Consider the following 18,104-nt stretch of genomic DNA (forward strand, 5'->3'; position numbering starts at 1 on the left):
GATTCCTATGGGCCAAAAGGCCCATAGGAATCAATGTGAAGGTATTGACATTTTGCGAATTTCTATTTGCGATTCGCAAAATGTTAATGCATTACATGGGTGCAGGGGGGGGGTCCAAATGACCCCCCCCCGCACCCCTGAAATGCATTTTTAAGTGCATGTTTCACACACACATGTCCTAAGGACATGTGTCTGTAACATTACAGTGTTTAAAATGCAATTTTGAGCATTTCTAAACTTTTTCGCAAATTACCACGAGGTTCAACCTTGTGGTAATTTGCACCCCCTAATTGCGAATTCGCAATTTAAAATGCAATCATGCATTGCTTTTAAGGAATCGCGAATTTGCGATTCCTTAACAGCAATCGCATTTTTGGAATTGGCTAAAAATAGCGATTTTCCCAAAAATGTTTGATGCATCCAAAAAAGATATTTAGGAATCGCAAACGGCCGAATTTACCGATTCGGACCGTTTGCGACTCCTAAATACCTTTATGCATGTGGGCCTGAATCTTTATTTCGGCTCAAAGGCCATAAAAGAACAGATTCACCAATTACCGAATCAGACAATGATAGCTCAGACAATGACTCTGAAGGGGATTGAGAGGTCTGGAGGGAGGGGGGTGTATGTACCAATGATAACGTTTATTGAAAAAGGAGTTCAGAGAGAAATGTTTCTACTATACAAATACTATTGGATAATTGTAACCTTGAAATTTACCTATGCCAACTGTCTTTCTGTAATGTATACTAAAACCAATAAAAATGTTTTTCAAAAAATAAAAAAAGAACAGATTCAGAACACAATAATATAAATATATTTAAAAACAATGTAACAGTTAAACCATTGATACAAAAACTCTGTTACATAGGGCAGTCGAGCCAAACTTGACATAGAGTTTTACATTCTTCTACACATAAAAACTATAACACCGATCAGACACGGAACATTACATACAAAACCATGTTTATAACATTAAAAACAGTATTGGCTAAAAAGTAGGTTATAAAGAAACAGTTCTGGATAAAACTTAGACCATTAATTAAAATAATGTTCTGTCTAAGTTTCCACATTCAAATTAAAAATTGAGAGACAGGGAGCACAATGCATTGACTGGTATCACTTCTTAATATTCTAGGCGCAGTCCTTAGATTCTGAGTTCCCAGATTACGACATACTGGTAAAATCTTCTCCCTTCTAATACCTTGGTATTTTTGGCAGAAAAAAAAGATGTGCTCCACTGTTTCAGCCACCTTTGGACAGAACGGACAGAACTTGTTGCTATCGCTAGTGAAACAATTTCATTTAGCGGCGAAGTGTGAATGGGAAAAATCCCCAAGTGGAATTTAGTAGATAAAGACTTAGCATGGGGCGGTTCAATCTCATCCAGATATGCTTCCTAGGAATAATCCGCTCTGAACTCTAAGACAGAATCAGTGATAGAGCCAGCCTTAAGAGAACACAAGGTTAAGTTGCCAATATATCTCCAATAAGCACCGTTTAGCACTGTTATACAAACCAGACCAGCATCTGCTGGGGAAACCACAAACTTTTGAACCCAATATGACCTAAATGATCTTTCCTTGACTAAGGCCATGCAATCTTACAGGCCCCAGACAGCCCCTTACAGGCCCCTGAGGCCGTACGAAACGGCGTGATCTTTGGAGTTATCCGAATTTTCAGCCAATACAGAAGGGGTCTTATCCCAGCTATTTTGTTAATGTGTTGAAGGCTGTAATCTAGACAAAGGGGAAGAAGCAGGGTACTAACAGGTAGACTGCATAGATTACTAGTGAAACAATTTTCTATCACTTCCAGGGACCAGAGTCTTGAAAGCCCCAAAGTTCCGCACCATACAAGGTGGCTCCTAAAGACTGACTTTTATAGATTTCTATGGCTGGGATCATCGGGCGAAAAAAGGAGCCACGTTGACCCTCAAAATACCCCATAGAGCTGCCCTAGCTTGAGTCCATAAACCCGAATATGAGATGACCAATCAAATCACTGTGTGTAGGAAGCTGGCTCTTTATCTTTATATAATGAATGAATGAATACGCACTTGTATAGCGCATGGCTACGCAAGGGCATCCCAGCGCTTCTTGTGACCCATTATCATTCACCACTGCTCATGGAAAGAGAAAAGTCTTCAGCTGCTTCCTGAACCTGAGATAGTTCTGTTCAAGACGAATATGGTCCGGAAGCTGGTTCCAGAACTTGGCCGCGCTATATGGAAACCGTTGACCTCCCGTCCGTCACCGTTTAATCTTGGGGACTGCAAGAAGTTGTTTATTGTAAGATCTAAGAGTCCGATTGGTGCGATATAATTGCACCATCGACTGAATCAAAGGTGGGCCATTACCAGTAATGGACTTATGGACAATCCACATTGCCTTAAGCCAAATTGTATCCTGAACAGAAAGCCAATGCAACCGGCTAAGCGCTAACTTAGCAGAGTTACGTTTTGGGACATTCATTAAAAGGCGGGCCGCACAATTCTGGACAGTCTGTAAGATCTTAGTAGTTCCTTGAGGCGCAAGGAACTACATATATATAGTGCACTAAAATTAAGTACACTGTGAAGAGGCTCCAGTGGATCCCTTACTGGTACACAAAAGTTAAAGTAGATAATACTAATGCTCTTCTTGTGGTAGTGTGGGGGAGTAGTTAGACTTATCAGAGGGTAGTGCTCAGCATTTGTTGAACTCACAGAGGCAATAAATGAGACACACACTCAAGAATAAATCCGAGACCAATTCATAAAAATAGTATAGATTTTTATGTATATCTTGAGACCAAGACCTTTGATCTGCAGTAAGTACTTCAGAAGTTACGATTTTTAAGAGTTCGGAAAATATTGCACTTTTGTGCCCAATTATGCACCATTAAAGTCAATGGAGAAAGCAGAAAAATGCACATAAAATAAGGCAAGGCTTTCACAAAGTTCATCTTCCTATTTTAGGTCTATAGCAGGACCAGATCCAAACTTCCAGCAGGAGAAGATCGGGAGCATCCCGGTTTTGACCGGGACAAGGGTGCTGAAGGTGTTGGTAGCTGGTGTGCTACGACGAAGGGACGTGCGCTGGAAAGGCACTGCACAGGAGGACTTAGAGGTAAGTCCTGTGGATCCCACTGGAGGGAGGAGATCGCAAGGGTTGCAGTATGGCTGGTTTGTCATTACCAGGGCCAGGTGTAGAGCAGATAGGTCAGCCAGGCATTGTGCATCGAGAAGTTCTTGCAGTCATGAGCAGGCAACTTAGGGGTTCCAACATCCCTCAAAGGGTGCTTGCTTCTGTTATCATTGAAGTCCAGCACCAACTCTTTATCTCGCTGATGGGGGTCCGGTACCCCTGATATAAGTACGGTGCAGCTCCAGGAGATCCTGGTGTCTCCAAATGTGGTGAGGAGACAGATCTGCGCCTCCAGAGCAGATGTACCTATTTTGGTGTGGGTGACGCATCAAAGTCATTGGGGAGCAGCACGATGACAACCCCGACTCAGTGGGATCGGTGCCTGCTCTGGGCGGGGGGAGTGATACCTTCACTCAAGGGGGGTTCTTGGTGATTTTGTGAAGGCTGGAGGAAATACAGGGTTCTTGGAGTCTTCATAGGTTCAAGACAACACAGCACACCATGATTGGTAAAGTCCTAGACGCAGCAGGCAGAGTTTTGTGCCAGTGTTCTCCTTCAGCAGGGCATCAGTTCTCAGGCATTGAGTTTTCTTTGTCCTCGTCTTCTTCTTGTCGGTCGAATCTGGGTTCATGGTCTAGATATGCCTCCTAAATACTGAATTTAGGGCGTTACAGTGGGAGACAAGTAGCAACCAATGGGCTACACCCTCTAAGTGACCATTTCCCGTGGGAAGAGGCATTACCCTAGCCCTGATGGGTTGTTTCTCCACCACCCAAAGATGGTGGATTTTCAGGAGAGGGGTTTACTTCGCCTGCCCCACCCTAGGGGTGATGCTGGCTGAATGCGGACACTCCTCCTCATCTAACTAATTTTATCGGCCATCGGCCTGTGGAGGGTTGGGGGTTGGAATATACTATCTGGGGAAGACTGGACTGAAATTTAAAGGCAGCAACTCCTTTGAAGCTTCCTGCTCTGGATGGCCATTCTGGCATGGAGGAGGTGTGAAGCTCCTCCGCCCCAAGCAGGCTTTGTTTCTGGCCTCTGAGAGCGGAAGCGTTCACCCCAGTAATTCAGAAACATGACTTTTGTTGGAAGACTGGCTATGACTAGTCAGAGACCACACCATTCCTTGTTTTCAGGGGAGCCTCTAAACGATCTCCTGTGTGCTTTTACTACTAAATCACCCACTAGCATGAGTAAGGCTTTATTAAGACAAGGAGTTTGGTACCAGTTGTTTTAGGGTACAGTGAAGCCATCATGGAGTTAGGTAACTCATAATGACAACTATCCAGTTTGCACACTATGTGGCTTCCCTGTGCACTTACATTATATCCAAGAATTACTCAGATATTGCAGGGTCATATGTGCTCATGCAGATGTCTACACATGGGATATAATGCACCCTGCCCTAGGGCTGTAAGGCCTGCAGTATGGGTGACTTACCTATATCTCATGCTGTGTGAGAGGACATGGCACTCAACTCTTTGTTTTTCTCTGCACCAAGAAATGCAGCCTGCAGTGGCAGCTTGTATGGTCTTGGTGAGGGGTCTCTGGGATGGCACAACATGTGGACCCTCTTCCGTACACATGCCCTAGGTACTAGGTGTACCATTTACTAGGGATTTACAAGTGTGGCTGAAGTTGTGCCAATCAGTGTACAGTTTGGGGAAATACATCTGGAACTGAGAACCAGGTTAGGAAGGACCCAGTGCACTTACAGTTCTAAATCACATCAGGCATCAAGCAAAAAGTGGGGGCTAACCATGTCAAAAGAGGCACTTTCCTACACTCTGTGAGCGTAACCCCAGGATAATCGAACAACTGGACTCTTTCCAAGGCCACTCCACTGAGTGTTGGGTTTGCACAGGAAGTTGGGCAGGGGTTAACAAACATATATTTTGTCTTGCCCAGGCTGATCTCCAGCCTATCATTTGCAGAACAACTCAAGAAGAATCTGGATTCCTATAGGTGATTTAGTTAACAGGCGGGTGGGGGTTACTGTCTGCAAACAGCAGGGGGGGGGATCTTAACCCCGGCATGAGGGACAATCATTTGCATTGCTCAAGCTGAGACACCTTTTCATTTATATATGAGAGAAAAAGAGAAGGAGCTAATACACACCCCTGCCTTACTCCCTGATTGAATGAGATTGGGTCTGTCAGTTTGCCCTGTGGCCCACATCTATCCTTGGTATAATTCTTTGAATGCAATCTAATAAAAACATCTATAAGAAACACAGTGACCCCCATCTCCGCCAATACCTTACATAGTAAGTTTCTGGGAAGTAAATCAAAAGCGGACTAAAGATCCACAAAAATAAACTCTACAGCGTCCCAGATGAACATATTTCCAATATAACAATTGCAAGCAGAAGACCCCGTCGATAGTTCCTATGCCATCCCTAAAACCAGCCTGCAGGGGAGATAGCACATTAGTGTTGGACATCCACTCACTTAACCTATTTAAAATAATCTGATTAAACAGTTTTTGTGAACTGTCAAGGAGGCTGATTGGTCAGTAGTTAGTTTGAATGTAGGAATCTAGAGCCCTTTTAGTGAATTGGGATTACCTCCGCCTCTGCCCAAGTAAGCGTCATAGGAGCACCATTCACTATGGCACCCAAGTACAGTGAAAAATAGGGGCTCCATATATCTGTGTGAGACCTAAAAAGATCACATGGCACCTTATCTAATCCTGGGGCTTTGTTTGGTATAACCCTGCCCAAGGTATTAGAGATCTCAATGCAGGAAATAATAGGGTCTATGTGCGTCCACGGCTCGGTGGAATGTTCAGCCCTAAGGTCAGTGGGGGAGTTAGTACTCACCACCCTGGTGGCCTAAGTTTTCAAGTTGACCTGCGGCAATCCCTGTTCGACAACCTCCGAATATAACTGAGAGAAGTGCACATCCCATGTAGCTGTGGAGATGTTACTATCTAGAGGGGCAAGAAGGCCCGAGTCCTTATTGGTGACAATATGCCAAAAGGAGTGATAGTCTTTGTATTGGATGGCACTAAACATCGATTACCATTTCTAGTGTTCCCAAGTTTTTTTTTTGCATTATTGATATTTATGATGCGTATTTATACAAACAGAAATAACATTTACCTCCAAAATGTAAAAGAGAACAAAGGGTCTGAAATGAAAATCGCTAATTGAACTGACATGTATAGTGTTCTCAAGTTATTTAACATGAACATAATCTCTAAGAAACAAGTAATATTTTTATTAATACTACCAGACCTTTATTCAAGGTCACCTTCACTGTTCAACTTTTCTGATTTCATACACCAATCCTGAAAAGGGAGTAATTCTAGCACTTAGGCAAAGTACCTTTACGACCATTTCCTGGGTACTAAGTGGTCGGATCGGAGTTTGTGAATGAAATCTACGTTTGTGGGTGTTTACAAACTTCTATGGCAAATCACACCTAGGATTGTTCACTACCCTCCCCTTCACTGGGATTTATGTCTGCAGATTTCTCCGCATATGTCACAGAGAAATCTGCACTCACTTGTAAATCTATTTACAGATGCCAGGAATCCTTTAGTGAACCCGTAGATGAGTAAATTAAGCTAATTTCACTCACTAGCATATGTGTATGGTGTAAAATTCCTCCATTAAAAGGTCGCATTATTTGTAAATATAGAAACTGCAAATTTAAATAATATCACATACGAATATATAACGGTAGCTTGCTTCCAAAAGACTGGTTGCAGAAGATATAAAATATTTGGGTGCTATGCCAAAATGTTCATGATTTTTTGCTGATCAATATTATGCGTTTGGTCCTAATGTGCAATTTAGTATAGGATTTCTGCAGCACAGTACATTAAATATAACATTTAAACTTCAAAATGCAAACTTTGCAACTATCCAGTCCAGCCAGGATTCACTCATTTTTTTTTTTACCAGCGGTTATTTATACAAATAAAGGCAATCCACAGAGCAGTGACAACCTTTGAGGAATGTGGAGAGGGATAACATTGGAATATGCATCTCAAAATACTGCTAATCAGCAGTGATGAAAGCCCAGCCTTGAAGTTAATTAAAGATAGACTGAGAAGGAAAATAATAATTATCAGCACCTTAAGCTCAGGTGAGCAAAGAAATTAGACAATGAGCGATTCAGCTGCCAATCCCAGCATCGTAGATCAGGCAGAAGGCTAATGCCCAATGAAGAGGGTCATTCTTGGAAAGGATATAGACCAGTGCTTAACTGGGAAATGACATGAGCACAAGGGACAACTTTTTCCTTATAGCATGCCACGTTCACTGCTGAATGATGGGGCTGCCGAATTCCAGGGCAGTCTCGTCTTGATTCGACCTCATGCCTTTCTGTTCCACCACCCTACACTTCCAGCCTCTTTATCTCAACCAAGCAGGCTCCTTTTCATCTCTGCTTTTGTCACTGTTTTCCTATCAGTTCAGTTCAAATCACTTTATTTCGGCCTCCAGGACCATAAAAGTACACACAATTTGCACTGAAGCGCGCGCCAGGCCGGGAGGGGGGTCTCTTGCAGCCGGACTCCGTGTACTGCCCATAGGCGGGACTGGCGTGCGCTTCTTTGGGAGGGTCAGGGCCGGCCCTAGGCATGTGCAAACTGTGCACCTGCATAGGGCCGCCAAACCCAAGGGGCCGCCACGACGACAGTCACCGACCCTAGGATCGGATCGGATTCGGATTGGAACTATCACTGGCGGCCCCCCCCTGGCAGGATTTGGCGGCCTCCGACGGCGCGCGTGACACAGTGTCACAGTGACAGTAGGCGCATCGTTTATGTTTTACTAAATGCTTCTACCTTTTGGCCCTATTGAAAAACAGTTTACAATTATAAAAACGCACGTGCACATAATTGGTTTTGCCCATTTAATATTACTTTTAACATGCACACATGAAACAAATAGTGGGTCATTTTCCTATATCTGTTTTTCCCCCCCAAATATATTGCAAGTATTTTTCTCTGTCAGTTGACGGGTTCTGTTGAAATATACGTTTTTTTTTCAAAGAGCATTAGTGCGGGTTTCTCACAGATCCCTCACCTCACGTGTGACGTCTTCGCTGTCAGGTCAGGTCGATGAGAGATGTTCTCTATTTTCATAGTCACGCCGGAGATTTTACCTCGCTAAGGAGCGCACTTCAGATTTCTTTCATTAACAAGACTGTACGTTTTGGCCGCAAAAGAGCCACTGGAAGGATTGTTCTCATTTTCTTTGTATTGTCGATCAAGGAAGTTTAGTTCACTTGATGAAAATGCGACTTGTTAGGCACGACTGCCAAAATGTCCTTTTTCGAAAGATTGCCATAATAAGGTGGATTTGCAAAAAACTCTTTTGAAAAACTAAAAGTTGTATGTAAAAGAATGATTAAACAACAAAATGTGTTTAGGTACTGCCTGAGCCTTTTTCTAAAGCATTCCGAAATTCGAATCATGAAATGTTTAAATCCGATATTAAATTAAACTGCACCATTGTGATGAGTGAATGAATGAGTCGTATACTACGTTGTCACGTTCAGTATATGTTCTTTGTAGCACTTTGTGTATATTGCAAACATACAGTTACACTTTCAACAAACCGGAAGCAGGAGTCAGTAGTAGTTAACTGAGTAATTATCACACCCGCCAATGACATAGCACAGAGCTTGACCTTACACTTCAGCTCTTCTTGTGTTTTGAATGCGCCGCAAGCAGGCCTGCCGCCGGGATCCATGTAATACATGATCACCCCTTGATAGATTTTTTTGTAAACTCAGATAACCACCTACTCTTAACTCTGGCTAGTGGCTACGAGCATCCAAAGTCATACAGGTAGTACGCACAGGCCTACTGCGCACCTCATAGAACAAACTGCTAGACTAGAGGTTTACTGTTAGAAGACATACGACGTGTGTCACAATGCCCTCCTCCTCCTAAATTGTATCGTTCTGAGACGAAATCGGAAGGGTAGGAGCAGCCGCAGGTACTGGTCAATCATCTAACGACTTTTCTGGACGTATTATTAGTAAAACACCTTCCTGAGCTCCACCGCGTCCGGACCCCCTCTTTCGGGGGCCCCCACCTACGCTCCGTGCACAGGGCCACCATGAGCCTAGAGCCGGCCCTGGGTGGGTGGGGAGGGGGAGGAGGGACAACAAAACACTGTAGTGGAAAAAACAGAACGGATTGTCTTGCAGAGGGTTTATGAAGTACTGCTTGCATTTATACCTTTCATTAGTATTAGATGTAGTGCAGACTTTTCTCCTAGAAATGCAGAGCGCTTACAGCAGGCATTTTGTTGCAGCAGGAGCATCTCTAACGTGAGAGTCTTATATTGATGATCATAATGTGCTTGGCCCAGTTGAGGCTGAATTACTGTAACCAGGGTCAAAACGGTGGTAAATAGGACAGTGAAACATGTCCTCTTTGTAGTATACATATTCGTTGGATTTTACACATTTATGTTTTATACTGCAATACTTATGACACAAGGAGAGAAAGGCCTTTGCACAAAGTTGCATGGTTCTTGATTAAATGAAGGAGCAGGGAACACAAGCCGGGTCTCTGGGTTTCAAGTCCAGTGATTTAACCTCTACACCCGCTTCCTCCGGTCTGGATTGATTGAGGAGTGGCAGCTCTGGTGGAGGATGCGTGGATCGGAGCTCTGCTTCTGCCACCCACTTTTAAACAAGAGGCAATATCCGCACACAAGCTTGGGTGGACTGAAGAACAGACACATCCTGGAGCGCAAGAGCACAGACAAGTGATAGAGGGCTCCATGGCTGGTGACTGCTGAGAGCAGGTGACCGGCATAGTGGGGAGGTTGCACAGCTTGGGTAAGAGCAGTAAGTGAAACCATGCTCCTGTGCCCAGATGGCTGTTAGACTCTAAGGGAAAGCAGTGGGCCAAATTGGAATTCTACTGAAGGCCACACCAGGACATTGCTGAGGCTCAGATTGAGTCACCAGCGTTAAACGAATGCTAGGGTTCACTGCATACAGTAAATTGCTCCCTAAGTCACACAGCACAAGGAAAGCACCTGTAATTTCTGGCACTACAAACCAAGGGGGGGAATGATTTGGACTCTACATTGCACATTTCAATACATTCTCTTGAAAAAATAAGGTGGAGATTTTTGGTGATACTGCGCAGCCGGACAGGAAAAGTTTTATGAAAGAGAAGTGAACCAGAAATCACTTTCTTGAATAAAGAAGACGTTCCACTGACATCTGATTGGGGGCAGCACACCTAGTAGTCATCCAAACAGAGTGGTGATACATGGGGGATCCCACCCGATGTACAATAAGAAACTCTGAAACAGTTCTGAATTGAGTGCCTCGTTGCGTTTTGAAGGAGCAGTGGCGAAGAAGAGGAGCTATTTCACTGTATTATTGTGAATCAGCCTCCCAACATTGAAACCGCCAAGCACAGAAAAGAGCAAATAAAGTAATGCTCCAAAAATGCAAGCCCAGTAAGCTCTAACAGCAGGAAACAGAAGATCAGAATTCTGGCAGTGGCAAGGGAGTTAATCTCACACCAGAGGGTGGAATTGATGGCTGGACAATATGCAGTTTGATGGAACACCTTTTGGAATACAACCAAATAAATCAGGGAGGCATGCCTGATACTTGGTATCCTGGAAGATGAGAGAACATAGACAAGTGGTGTCAGACTCTCTTCGGGGTCACCGGGCAATTTCGATATTTTGTCACTGGTGTCTGGCCCACTAAGGCTCTGAAATCTTGGCCAACCTTTTTTGCGTGTGTTTCTCAGGATAGTGAGGGTGAGCAGTCCAAGGCTTCTCAGAGAGGTAGTGTGGGGGGCAAGAGCTCTGAACTCTACAATACACCAACAGGAACACTAACTTCATGCCCAGTTCTGGTCTTTTGTGAAAATCACAAAACAAAATACCTTACATTTAAGTTAAGATATGAAACAGATGGCTATATCTATTGTTGGCTCCACTGAAAGCACTAAACCTTCTTGTTTTACCTGTCGCCTGTCCAAGATCAGAAAGCAGGCACACCGAACCGGCACCTCCTCACCACTTCTTGTCAGCCAATAGCAACCCCCATGCCCAGCGTACACAGAGAACTACACTGCTATGGCACAGCACTACCAACTGCCTGCCTTCCTGCCCCTACACTGTTACCCAGCGGTGCAGCCACAGGACAGTGGCTACATTGCCCGTGTCTGCCCCGCAACCCATTGTTCCTGCCATGGAGGTTTCCCACAGCGGGGTGCAGTTAATAAGTACAGGGACCCAAAGATATGTGGCATCGCAGAATAGGAACGGACGTGGTACAGGTAGGCTTTTTAAAAATGTATTTATTCGTTTTTACTTTTATATAGCGCAAACTTTACCCGCAGGTATCAGAGCGCTTTAAATCAGCATGCTGATAACAAGCAAGACTAGCACTATATATTACTGCCAACTTTGCTTAGCATAAGCAACAGCTAACCATTCACAAACAATGTTTATATACCAATTGCAAATAAAAAAATAATAATCCAAAGCATTGTCATTTACAATGCCAGTAACTCAAACTTTAATGCTGTGAGACCTATTGCATTGTAAAATCTTGTATTTACTTTCTTTCCTCTACTGTATATATCTAAAAAAAATGAGTGAGGTAATATGTTAGGTCATAAGCAGTGCATTGTGGACTCATAAGTTATAGTCAGCTCAAGTAAAAAATAACTGATGAATTTCTATGTTTTTGTACCAGTGAAATGTGAGCCTAACTATTATGTCCTGAGACATTTGGTGAATACACATATATGTATAAGTGTCTTTATGATAATTTATGATTATCTTCAATTTGGGAATTTGAGAATGGCAAACTGCTAAGGCTGTTCCTACACAAGACCTACAAATAAAAGTGAGAAAAGCTTTCTGCTTGTAAAAATATAATTTGATTGAAAAGTGGTTTTAAATTGGCATTCTTGAAATTATAGCACTGATCAGTTTCATGTTATTTTTACTCATTATAGGCAAAGGGAGGGGGCACATTCTTCCAGCTTCTGCAATGCTTTTCCTGCTGTAGTATGTTTGGCCGTACTTACACAACCCCTTACTTTGACTTTGGCACCGGGCTATCACCAGACTCACCCACTGAACAGAGTTTTAGCTACATGGGTGCTAATAAAAAGGGAGGAGTGATGAAAAAAATGTAAAGTATTTTAATACCTTACGAATGACCTGTAGCAATCATACCAAACCTCGGCACAAATTTGGATCTTTGAAAGGGTGAGAAACTAGTGATATAAATACATTTACTTCAGCATCACCTGAAAGGCGCAAAGAGAGAGGCAGAAAAGGGAAAAGGAAGGAAGAGACATGTAGTAAAGCAGTGAAAAGGTAGAAAGCGGAGACGAAAAAGAGCCTGCATGGGTGAGATAACAAGACAACCAGTGTAGGGTGGATGAAGAAATCTGAATGAGGTGGAATCAAGACTAGCCAGCCTTAGTATTTGGACATGCTGTCCACGCGTTCCTTAGAAACCGGTGATTCCCTACACCTTTTTCAATGAATAGATAAGCACTGCACGTTGTAGTTTAAGATTGCACTCTGCTGTGAGCAGTCTGTGTCCTACTACAGATTAAGCCAACAGTAGAAACACATGCAGCAACTTCATACAACATCTTGGCATTAAAAAATGTGTTAAAGCTGACCTTTTTCATAGATTTCCTTCAGCACTCCTCGCTTTATAAGTTCTTCTCTGCTCTGTCTCATCGAAATCTTTCTTTCCAGCGCTGAAAATGAAAGTGAGATACATGTCAATACAAGGGGGAAATGTCATCCATTTTGAAATCAGAGATCAAGCAATCAAAAGTTTGGGTTTGCTGCTTCTGCCATGTTGGGACCCACGTTGACGAATCCTTGATACATGAATGCAGGTGCCTAGATGGGCAACTCAATGATGCACCCCACTGGCAGTGTGACTGTGTTACATAGCTAGAAAGAGAATACACAGGCTTTATGTACGTCAACTGTGTACACTTAACCACCACTGCCACCTTCAAGCTGCTGCTCCATATAAAGCAGTTGACTTCAGCCTTCATTAAATTGCTGCCCCTGAGCACAGAGTCACATTGCACAGGGTCACATTTACAGGTGTTATGATAAGCTTCGGGTCCTACTGATTTTCTCCCCTTTTAAATTTATGCATGTGAAAACTACCAACATTGAATAGGCTCAAAAGGTTCAGGAAATACGTGGACGTGCATAAATGTGCATGGTATGTAAATGTAAATGTAAATTGATTCTTGTATAGCGCACTACTCACCCGCAAGGGTCTCAAGGCGCTTGTACGAATACCGCTGTGGAACCAATCCTGGCTTTCCCTGTGAGGCGTCCACTCCTGGGAACCCCCAAGGTGGAGGCCAGGCATCCTCAGCGTTGTGGGGGCCGTTGTGGAGATTAAGCAAGCTATTGCCCAGAGTTGCAGAGTGGGACTCCATGATTGGAATAGGCACCGAGGCGAGAATTATCAGGCCCGTGGAATTTTTGAGCCCAAGACCCGCCGAGGCGGGGAATTGAACCCTGGTCCCGGGCTAGACCTCTGCATCAGGGTCTGCCGCTCTAACCATTGAGCCACACTTCTGCCGCTTTTTGTAAGGCAAAGCTAGTAGCTTGTGAAAATTATCACACCAGATGAATTCCGAACCCCTTGGTTTCGGATTTCACTAGGTGCAATAACTACACAAAATCCTCAGAGGAACTCGTAGTCTCGATCGTCTGTCTCTTCAGAAGCTCTTTTCCCCTCTTTCTAAGGCCCTCCGTGCTAGCCGTGGTAAACACGCAAAGGCAGGACACAAGTCGGGGTACATGCAGGTGGTCAGCGTTTATCCACTATTTTCATAGGTGGGAGGGCGCCCTCCCTGTCAAGAAGTTGGGCCCCAGTTAAATATGCAGAACTTGTCCTGGTGTAATTTTCAGACACATTCAGCAGTGGCTGCACATTGTCTGCTTTCTGTTCCGAACAGCAACATGCGGGCATCGAGGGGCCTTTTTACTTTCATCCAGATATGGGCCCAAGAAAAAACTCTGATTTAAAGGGCCATCAGCCCTCCTTTTGTTTGAGTAGCATACTGGTTGGGAGCTAGTTAGAGCCTCACACCTTGATGCCACAGTAATGAAGGTAAACAAAGACACACAGATTGCTATTACTTCCGAAGTACTTAAGCAAAAATGGTTTTGGAAGCAAACTTTTCAGTACCTATATAAAAGAGATATGCATGCACTGTAACAATATCAGATGTATCGGTCTGTACCAGTATTAACACAAAAAACTATTTAAATTCCACAGTTTTTCTATTTTATATTTTGTACCACTACTCATCCTAATGTAGGGTGTAAAATCGCTTTTACAATATACTCAGGTTATACGTTGACAAATCATACAAGTGTGTAAACCAGGGTATAATAAGGGCTTAATTCCGATTCAGGAAGGAAATCGTTGTACCCGACACAGACCCGTTATTTTTTCTGACCGAATCGTACACATTCCTTCTGAATGCGCAAGTACGATGCAAAGAGTAAAAGTTTCTAACGATTCGGTCGGGTAATGAACTCTACGCACGATTCGGTATGAAAGGAGCCTGTCGTGTCAGAGTCGTACTTGGAAGCATCAAGATAGCCAAGTGACAACCCGAGGCAACAGACACAACAGACTGATCCGCGAACTATGCCACTTAGTCCAGTATTAAGACAGCACATTAGACACTTACGCTGCACCGTCTCGCGCCTGTTTTTCGTGTTCTGGTACGATTCGGAGCATCAATACGCCTCGTCCGAATGCTGAGACTTGCGGGAAGCAGAGCCCTGTACGATGCATTTTCAATACGCATTGTACTTGCGTATCCGGAAATGTGTTGGTTGGAGCCTCGTTACGACGCGTACTCTGTGTTTCCTGAGCCTGTTAGGTACTGACATAGAGCACGAATTGGACCCGACGATTCGGTCGGAATTTGACTGGAATTTGCATTGTACTTGCACGTTAGGAGAAAAAAGCTCCGGATACGATTCGGTCGTCTGGTAAACCTCCGAATAGCATTAGGAAGCCATTTTTCCTGAATCGGAATTGACCCCTAAGTGTTACATAAGACAATGAGGGTTACAAGGTGTAGGAGTCACACATCTTCCTTCATGGAACACTGTGCTAGATTATAAGGATTGCAATTTATGAATTGGAAGTAACAAAGGATCTCTGTCTTAAAAGCAGTAGCTCACTTACCTATCCAATAAAAATAAAAATCTTTCACCAGCATGTTAAACAAAGTGCTTTGCTGTAGACACATTAACCCTCTCTGCTACTCCGAGCCGAAGCTGTGACTAGACAAGACACAGATCACTCCAGCAGATTAAATAACCACCATAATTTTCTTAGCATGATTGTTATTAATTGACAGTTACTGGGCACACAAAGATCTCTGCAGTAGGTGCCTCAACCCTATACGATACGTTAAAATGCACCCTTTGCGACCAATTAAGTCAAAAAGAGATTTACTGTCACGTTTCTCCTTGTTGCCAATTTCTATGAGCCAGAGTTTAAAAAAATCATAAAAGTATATTTTGACTGTCAGATTGCTTTGCATGAATCCACCCCTCATTACTCCACTCTCTTTTCATTGCAATGCCTACACCCTAAATTTATGAGTTCCCTGAGTACAGGTGTTTCAATTCCAGCACTGTTGTAAGGATCACACAAAGGGCTGTAGCCAGACTGGAAAACCATTTCAAGCCAGCCTCAAGTCTGCTTTGTGATTTTTTCCCAAAAAATGCCCTGCACCAGAAGCTCTGCTGTTATCATCAGGGAGAACTTAGAAAAATTTCCCCCCTGCGATTCTCCCAGAAGGCAGCGTTCCGAGAAGCCAGATGACCAACATTTGTTGATGACCATTTAAAAATGTGAGAAGCCAGAATGTTGATTTTTTTTGTTCCTGAGCCCCTGCACCAGTCTTAGCTCCTATGAGCTTTTCCCTCCATTGGAGCTGGAGCACACGCTGCCAATAGAAACAAAGATGACAAATAGAGATTTCTAGTGGAGTCGGCTGTATCCAGTTTGTCATTCCAACTCTTGGTAAGTACCACTGCCCCAGCCTGACTTAATACTATCCCACTGCAAAAGAAATACTGTGTCTTATCTTTGGACAAAATGTTGACCTGGTGATGCAGCATCTGCTTGGCAGGCGGCTCAATTCCAATAGACGTTATGGACTCCAATGACTGCGCCAGGGGTACATTACAATTACTCAGGCCACAGCCTTGAAGAAAACGCCTAGCTTCTTTAAAAGTGGGCGAGCTAACACGTTAACAGCGTGAGCCCATGCAGCGGCAGACCCATGAAACTGGCAAGTAATTAATGCAACAAAATATGCAAAGTCGCTTTACAAATCATTTTGCTCAAATGCAGAAATGTTTCACCATAGTATTTCAGATTACGTCACTGTATTGTGAGGCATTACTTAAGGTCATAGCTTCAATTTAGTGTGAACCTAGAAACATTCATTCCCATCCCTGTCCTGGCAGCAATGCTATTAATGGACTAAGACACAAGTCAATTGTTATGAGCAGCCAATTTGTGTCCTAGATTCTTTTTGCACATACACCAACATTATAGTCTGTAAATCAAACACAAGAAAAAAGTTTATCTAGGATCACACAGTTTGGACAAGTGGTAAAGCAGGGATTGATCCCAAGTTTTCTGCTTCCGAGTTGTTTAATTCTGCCATTAGATGAGGTTAGAGTTTGGCAAGCGTGCAAAAGCTACATGCAGGTCACATCGTATATGTGGCCTAGATTCTTATTATAAATGAAGCAAAATTATAGTTCACAAAGTTAAACACAAGAGAGAGATTTGACTAGGATCACTCAATTTGGTCAAAGTGTTGAAGTTGGGATTGATCCCAGGTTTTCTGCTTTCACATTGCTCAATTAAGTCACTTGAAGGACATCTCTTTATTTTTCCAATTTTTCATCAAAGGTTAATGCATTGTTTTTAATTCATGGCACGTGTGGTTGGATTGTGGACGGCAGACAGAACCCACATGCAACTCAATTGTCATGTGCATCCTATATATGGCCCAGATTATTATTATAAAAGGAGCAACATTATAGTTGATTAACGCATCAAAAGAGTTATCTACCTACCACTCATAGCTAAGCCCCAGTTTTGTTTCCATTTATGGCTGTATGTCTGTGAAGGTGTATAGACCTATATATGTATGTAACGCTAGTCAACTTGAACTGATCGTTTCACATTTGGTCAGTACCACAGACTGATGCATACATATTTGCATACTTGTTGAATTTGTGTGCTTGTTTCTTCTATTATCCATACAGCAATTGCATTTTGCCCTTCAAATAAGGGCTGTCTCATAATCCTGCTTGCTTCTCCGTTTCCCAAACATTTCAGGATTGTGCATAAGTATCTGATTTCTTCACACAACGACAATGATTTCCACACATTTGAAATTGTGTCTTTTATTTACCAATGTCAACCACTCAGGGGCCGATTTCGATGTCGGGCAGACCTGAGTCCCTTCGACATCGGTCAGGAACCGTGACCAACCGACCTACTGTTGTCGGTTACGGCCCTGCTTGAACCTTGTTCGGTCGCACTCGTATGTTTCACAATGGGAGCATGCATTCCGAGCGGATTGCATGCCCGCATTGTGAAATGGAGGGTTGCAGTTTATCCCTGCACCCTGTGGCTGGCACCCCATGGGGCCTGCCACCGGGTACAGGGGCCCCCAAAGACAGTTTCGGGCTGCCTTTTCGTGCGGGAAACACTGTCACAAAAAGGCAGTGGAAAACTGCCATCCTACTCCCTCGGTCGTAAAGAGGCGGCCGGGGAGTACTGAAGGTTTTACGGACAGCAGACGGACTCTCTGAGCCCGTTGTAAGCCATCCGGAAATTTGAGCCAGATTCTTTTCCAACCGAGCACATCGGAATGGCTCGGTTGGAAGGGAATCCGTCCGGCATGTTCCCATG

General features: G+C 43.5%; 1 protein-coding gene across 5 annotated transcripts in view; it reads right to left on the reverse strand.

Moving 5' to 3' along the window:
• The window catches only part of PHACTR1 (phosphatase and actin regulator 1), a 1,119,307-nt gene that overhangs the window by 243,902 nt on the left and 857,301 nt on the right, over nt 1–18,104 (reverse strand). For all 5 annotated transcript variants that reach the window (XM_086965260.1, XM_086965262.1, XM_086965265.1 and 2 more), the window contains exon 3: nt 12,781–12,861. In XM_086965260.1, the coding sequence (XP_086821386.1) occupies nt 12,781–12,861 (81 nt within the window). The remainder of the gene's footprint in view (nt 1–12,780; nt 12,862–18,104) is intronic.

Source organism: Lissotriton vulgaris, chromosome 4_1 (genome assembly GCF_964263255.1).
Source record: "Lissotriton vulgaris chromosome 4_1, aLisVul1.2, whole genome shotgun sequence".
NCBI lineage: Eukaryota > Metazoa > Chordata > Amphibia > Caudata > Salamandridae > Lissotriton > Lissotriton vulgaris.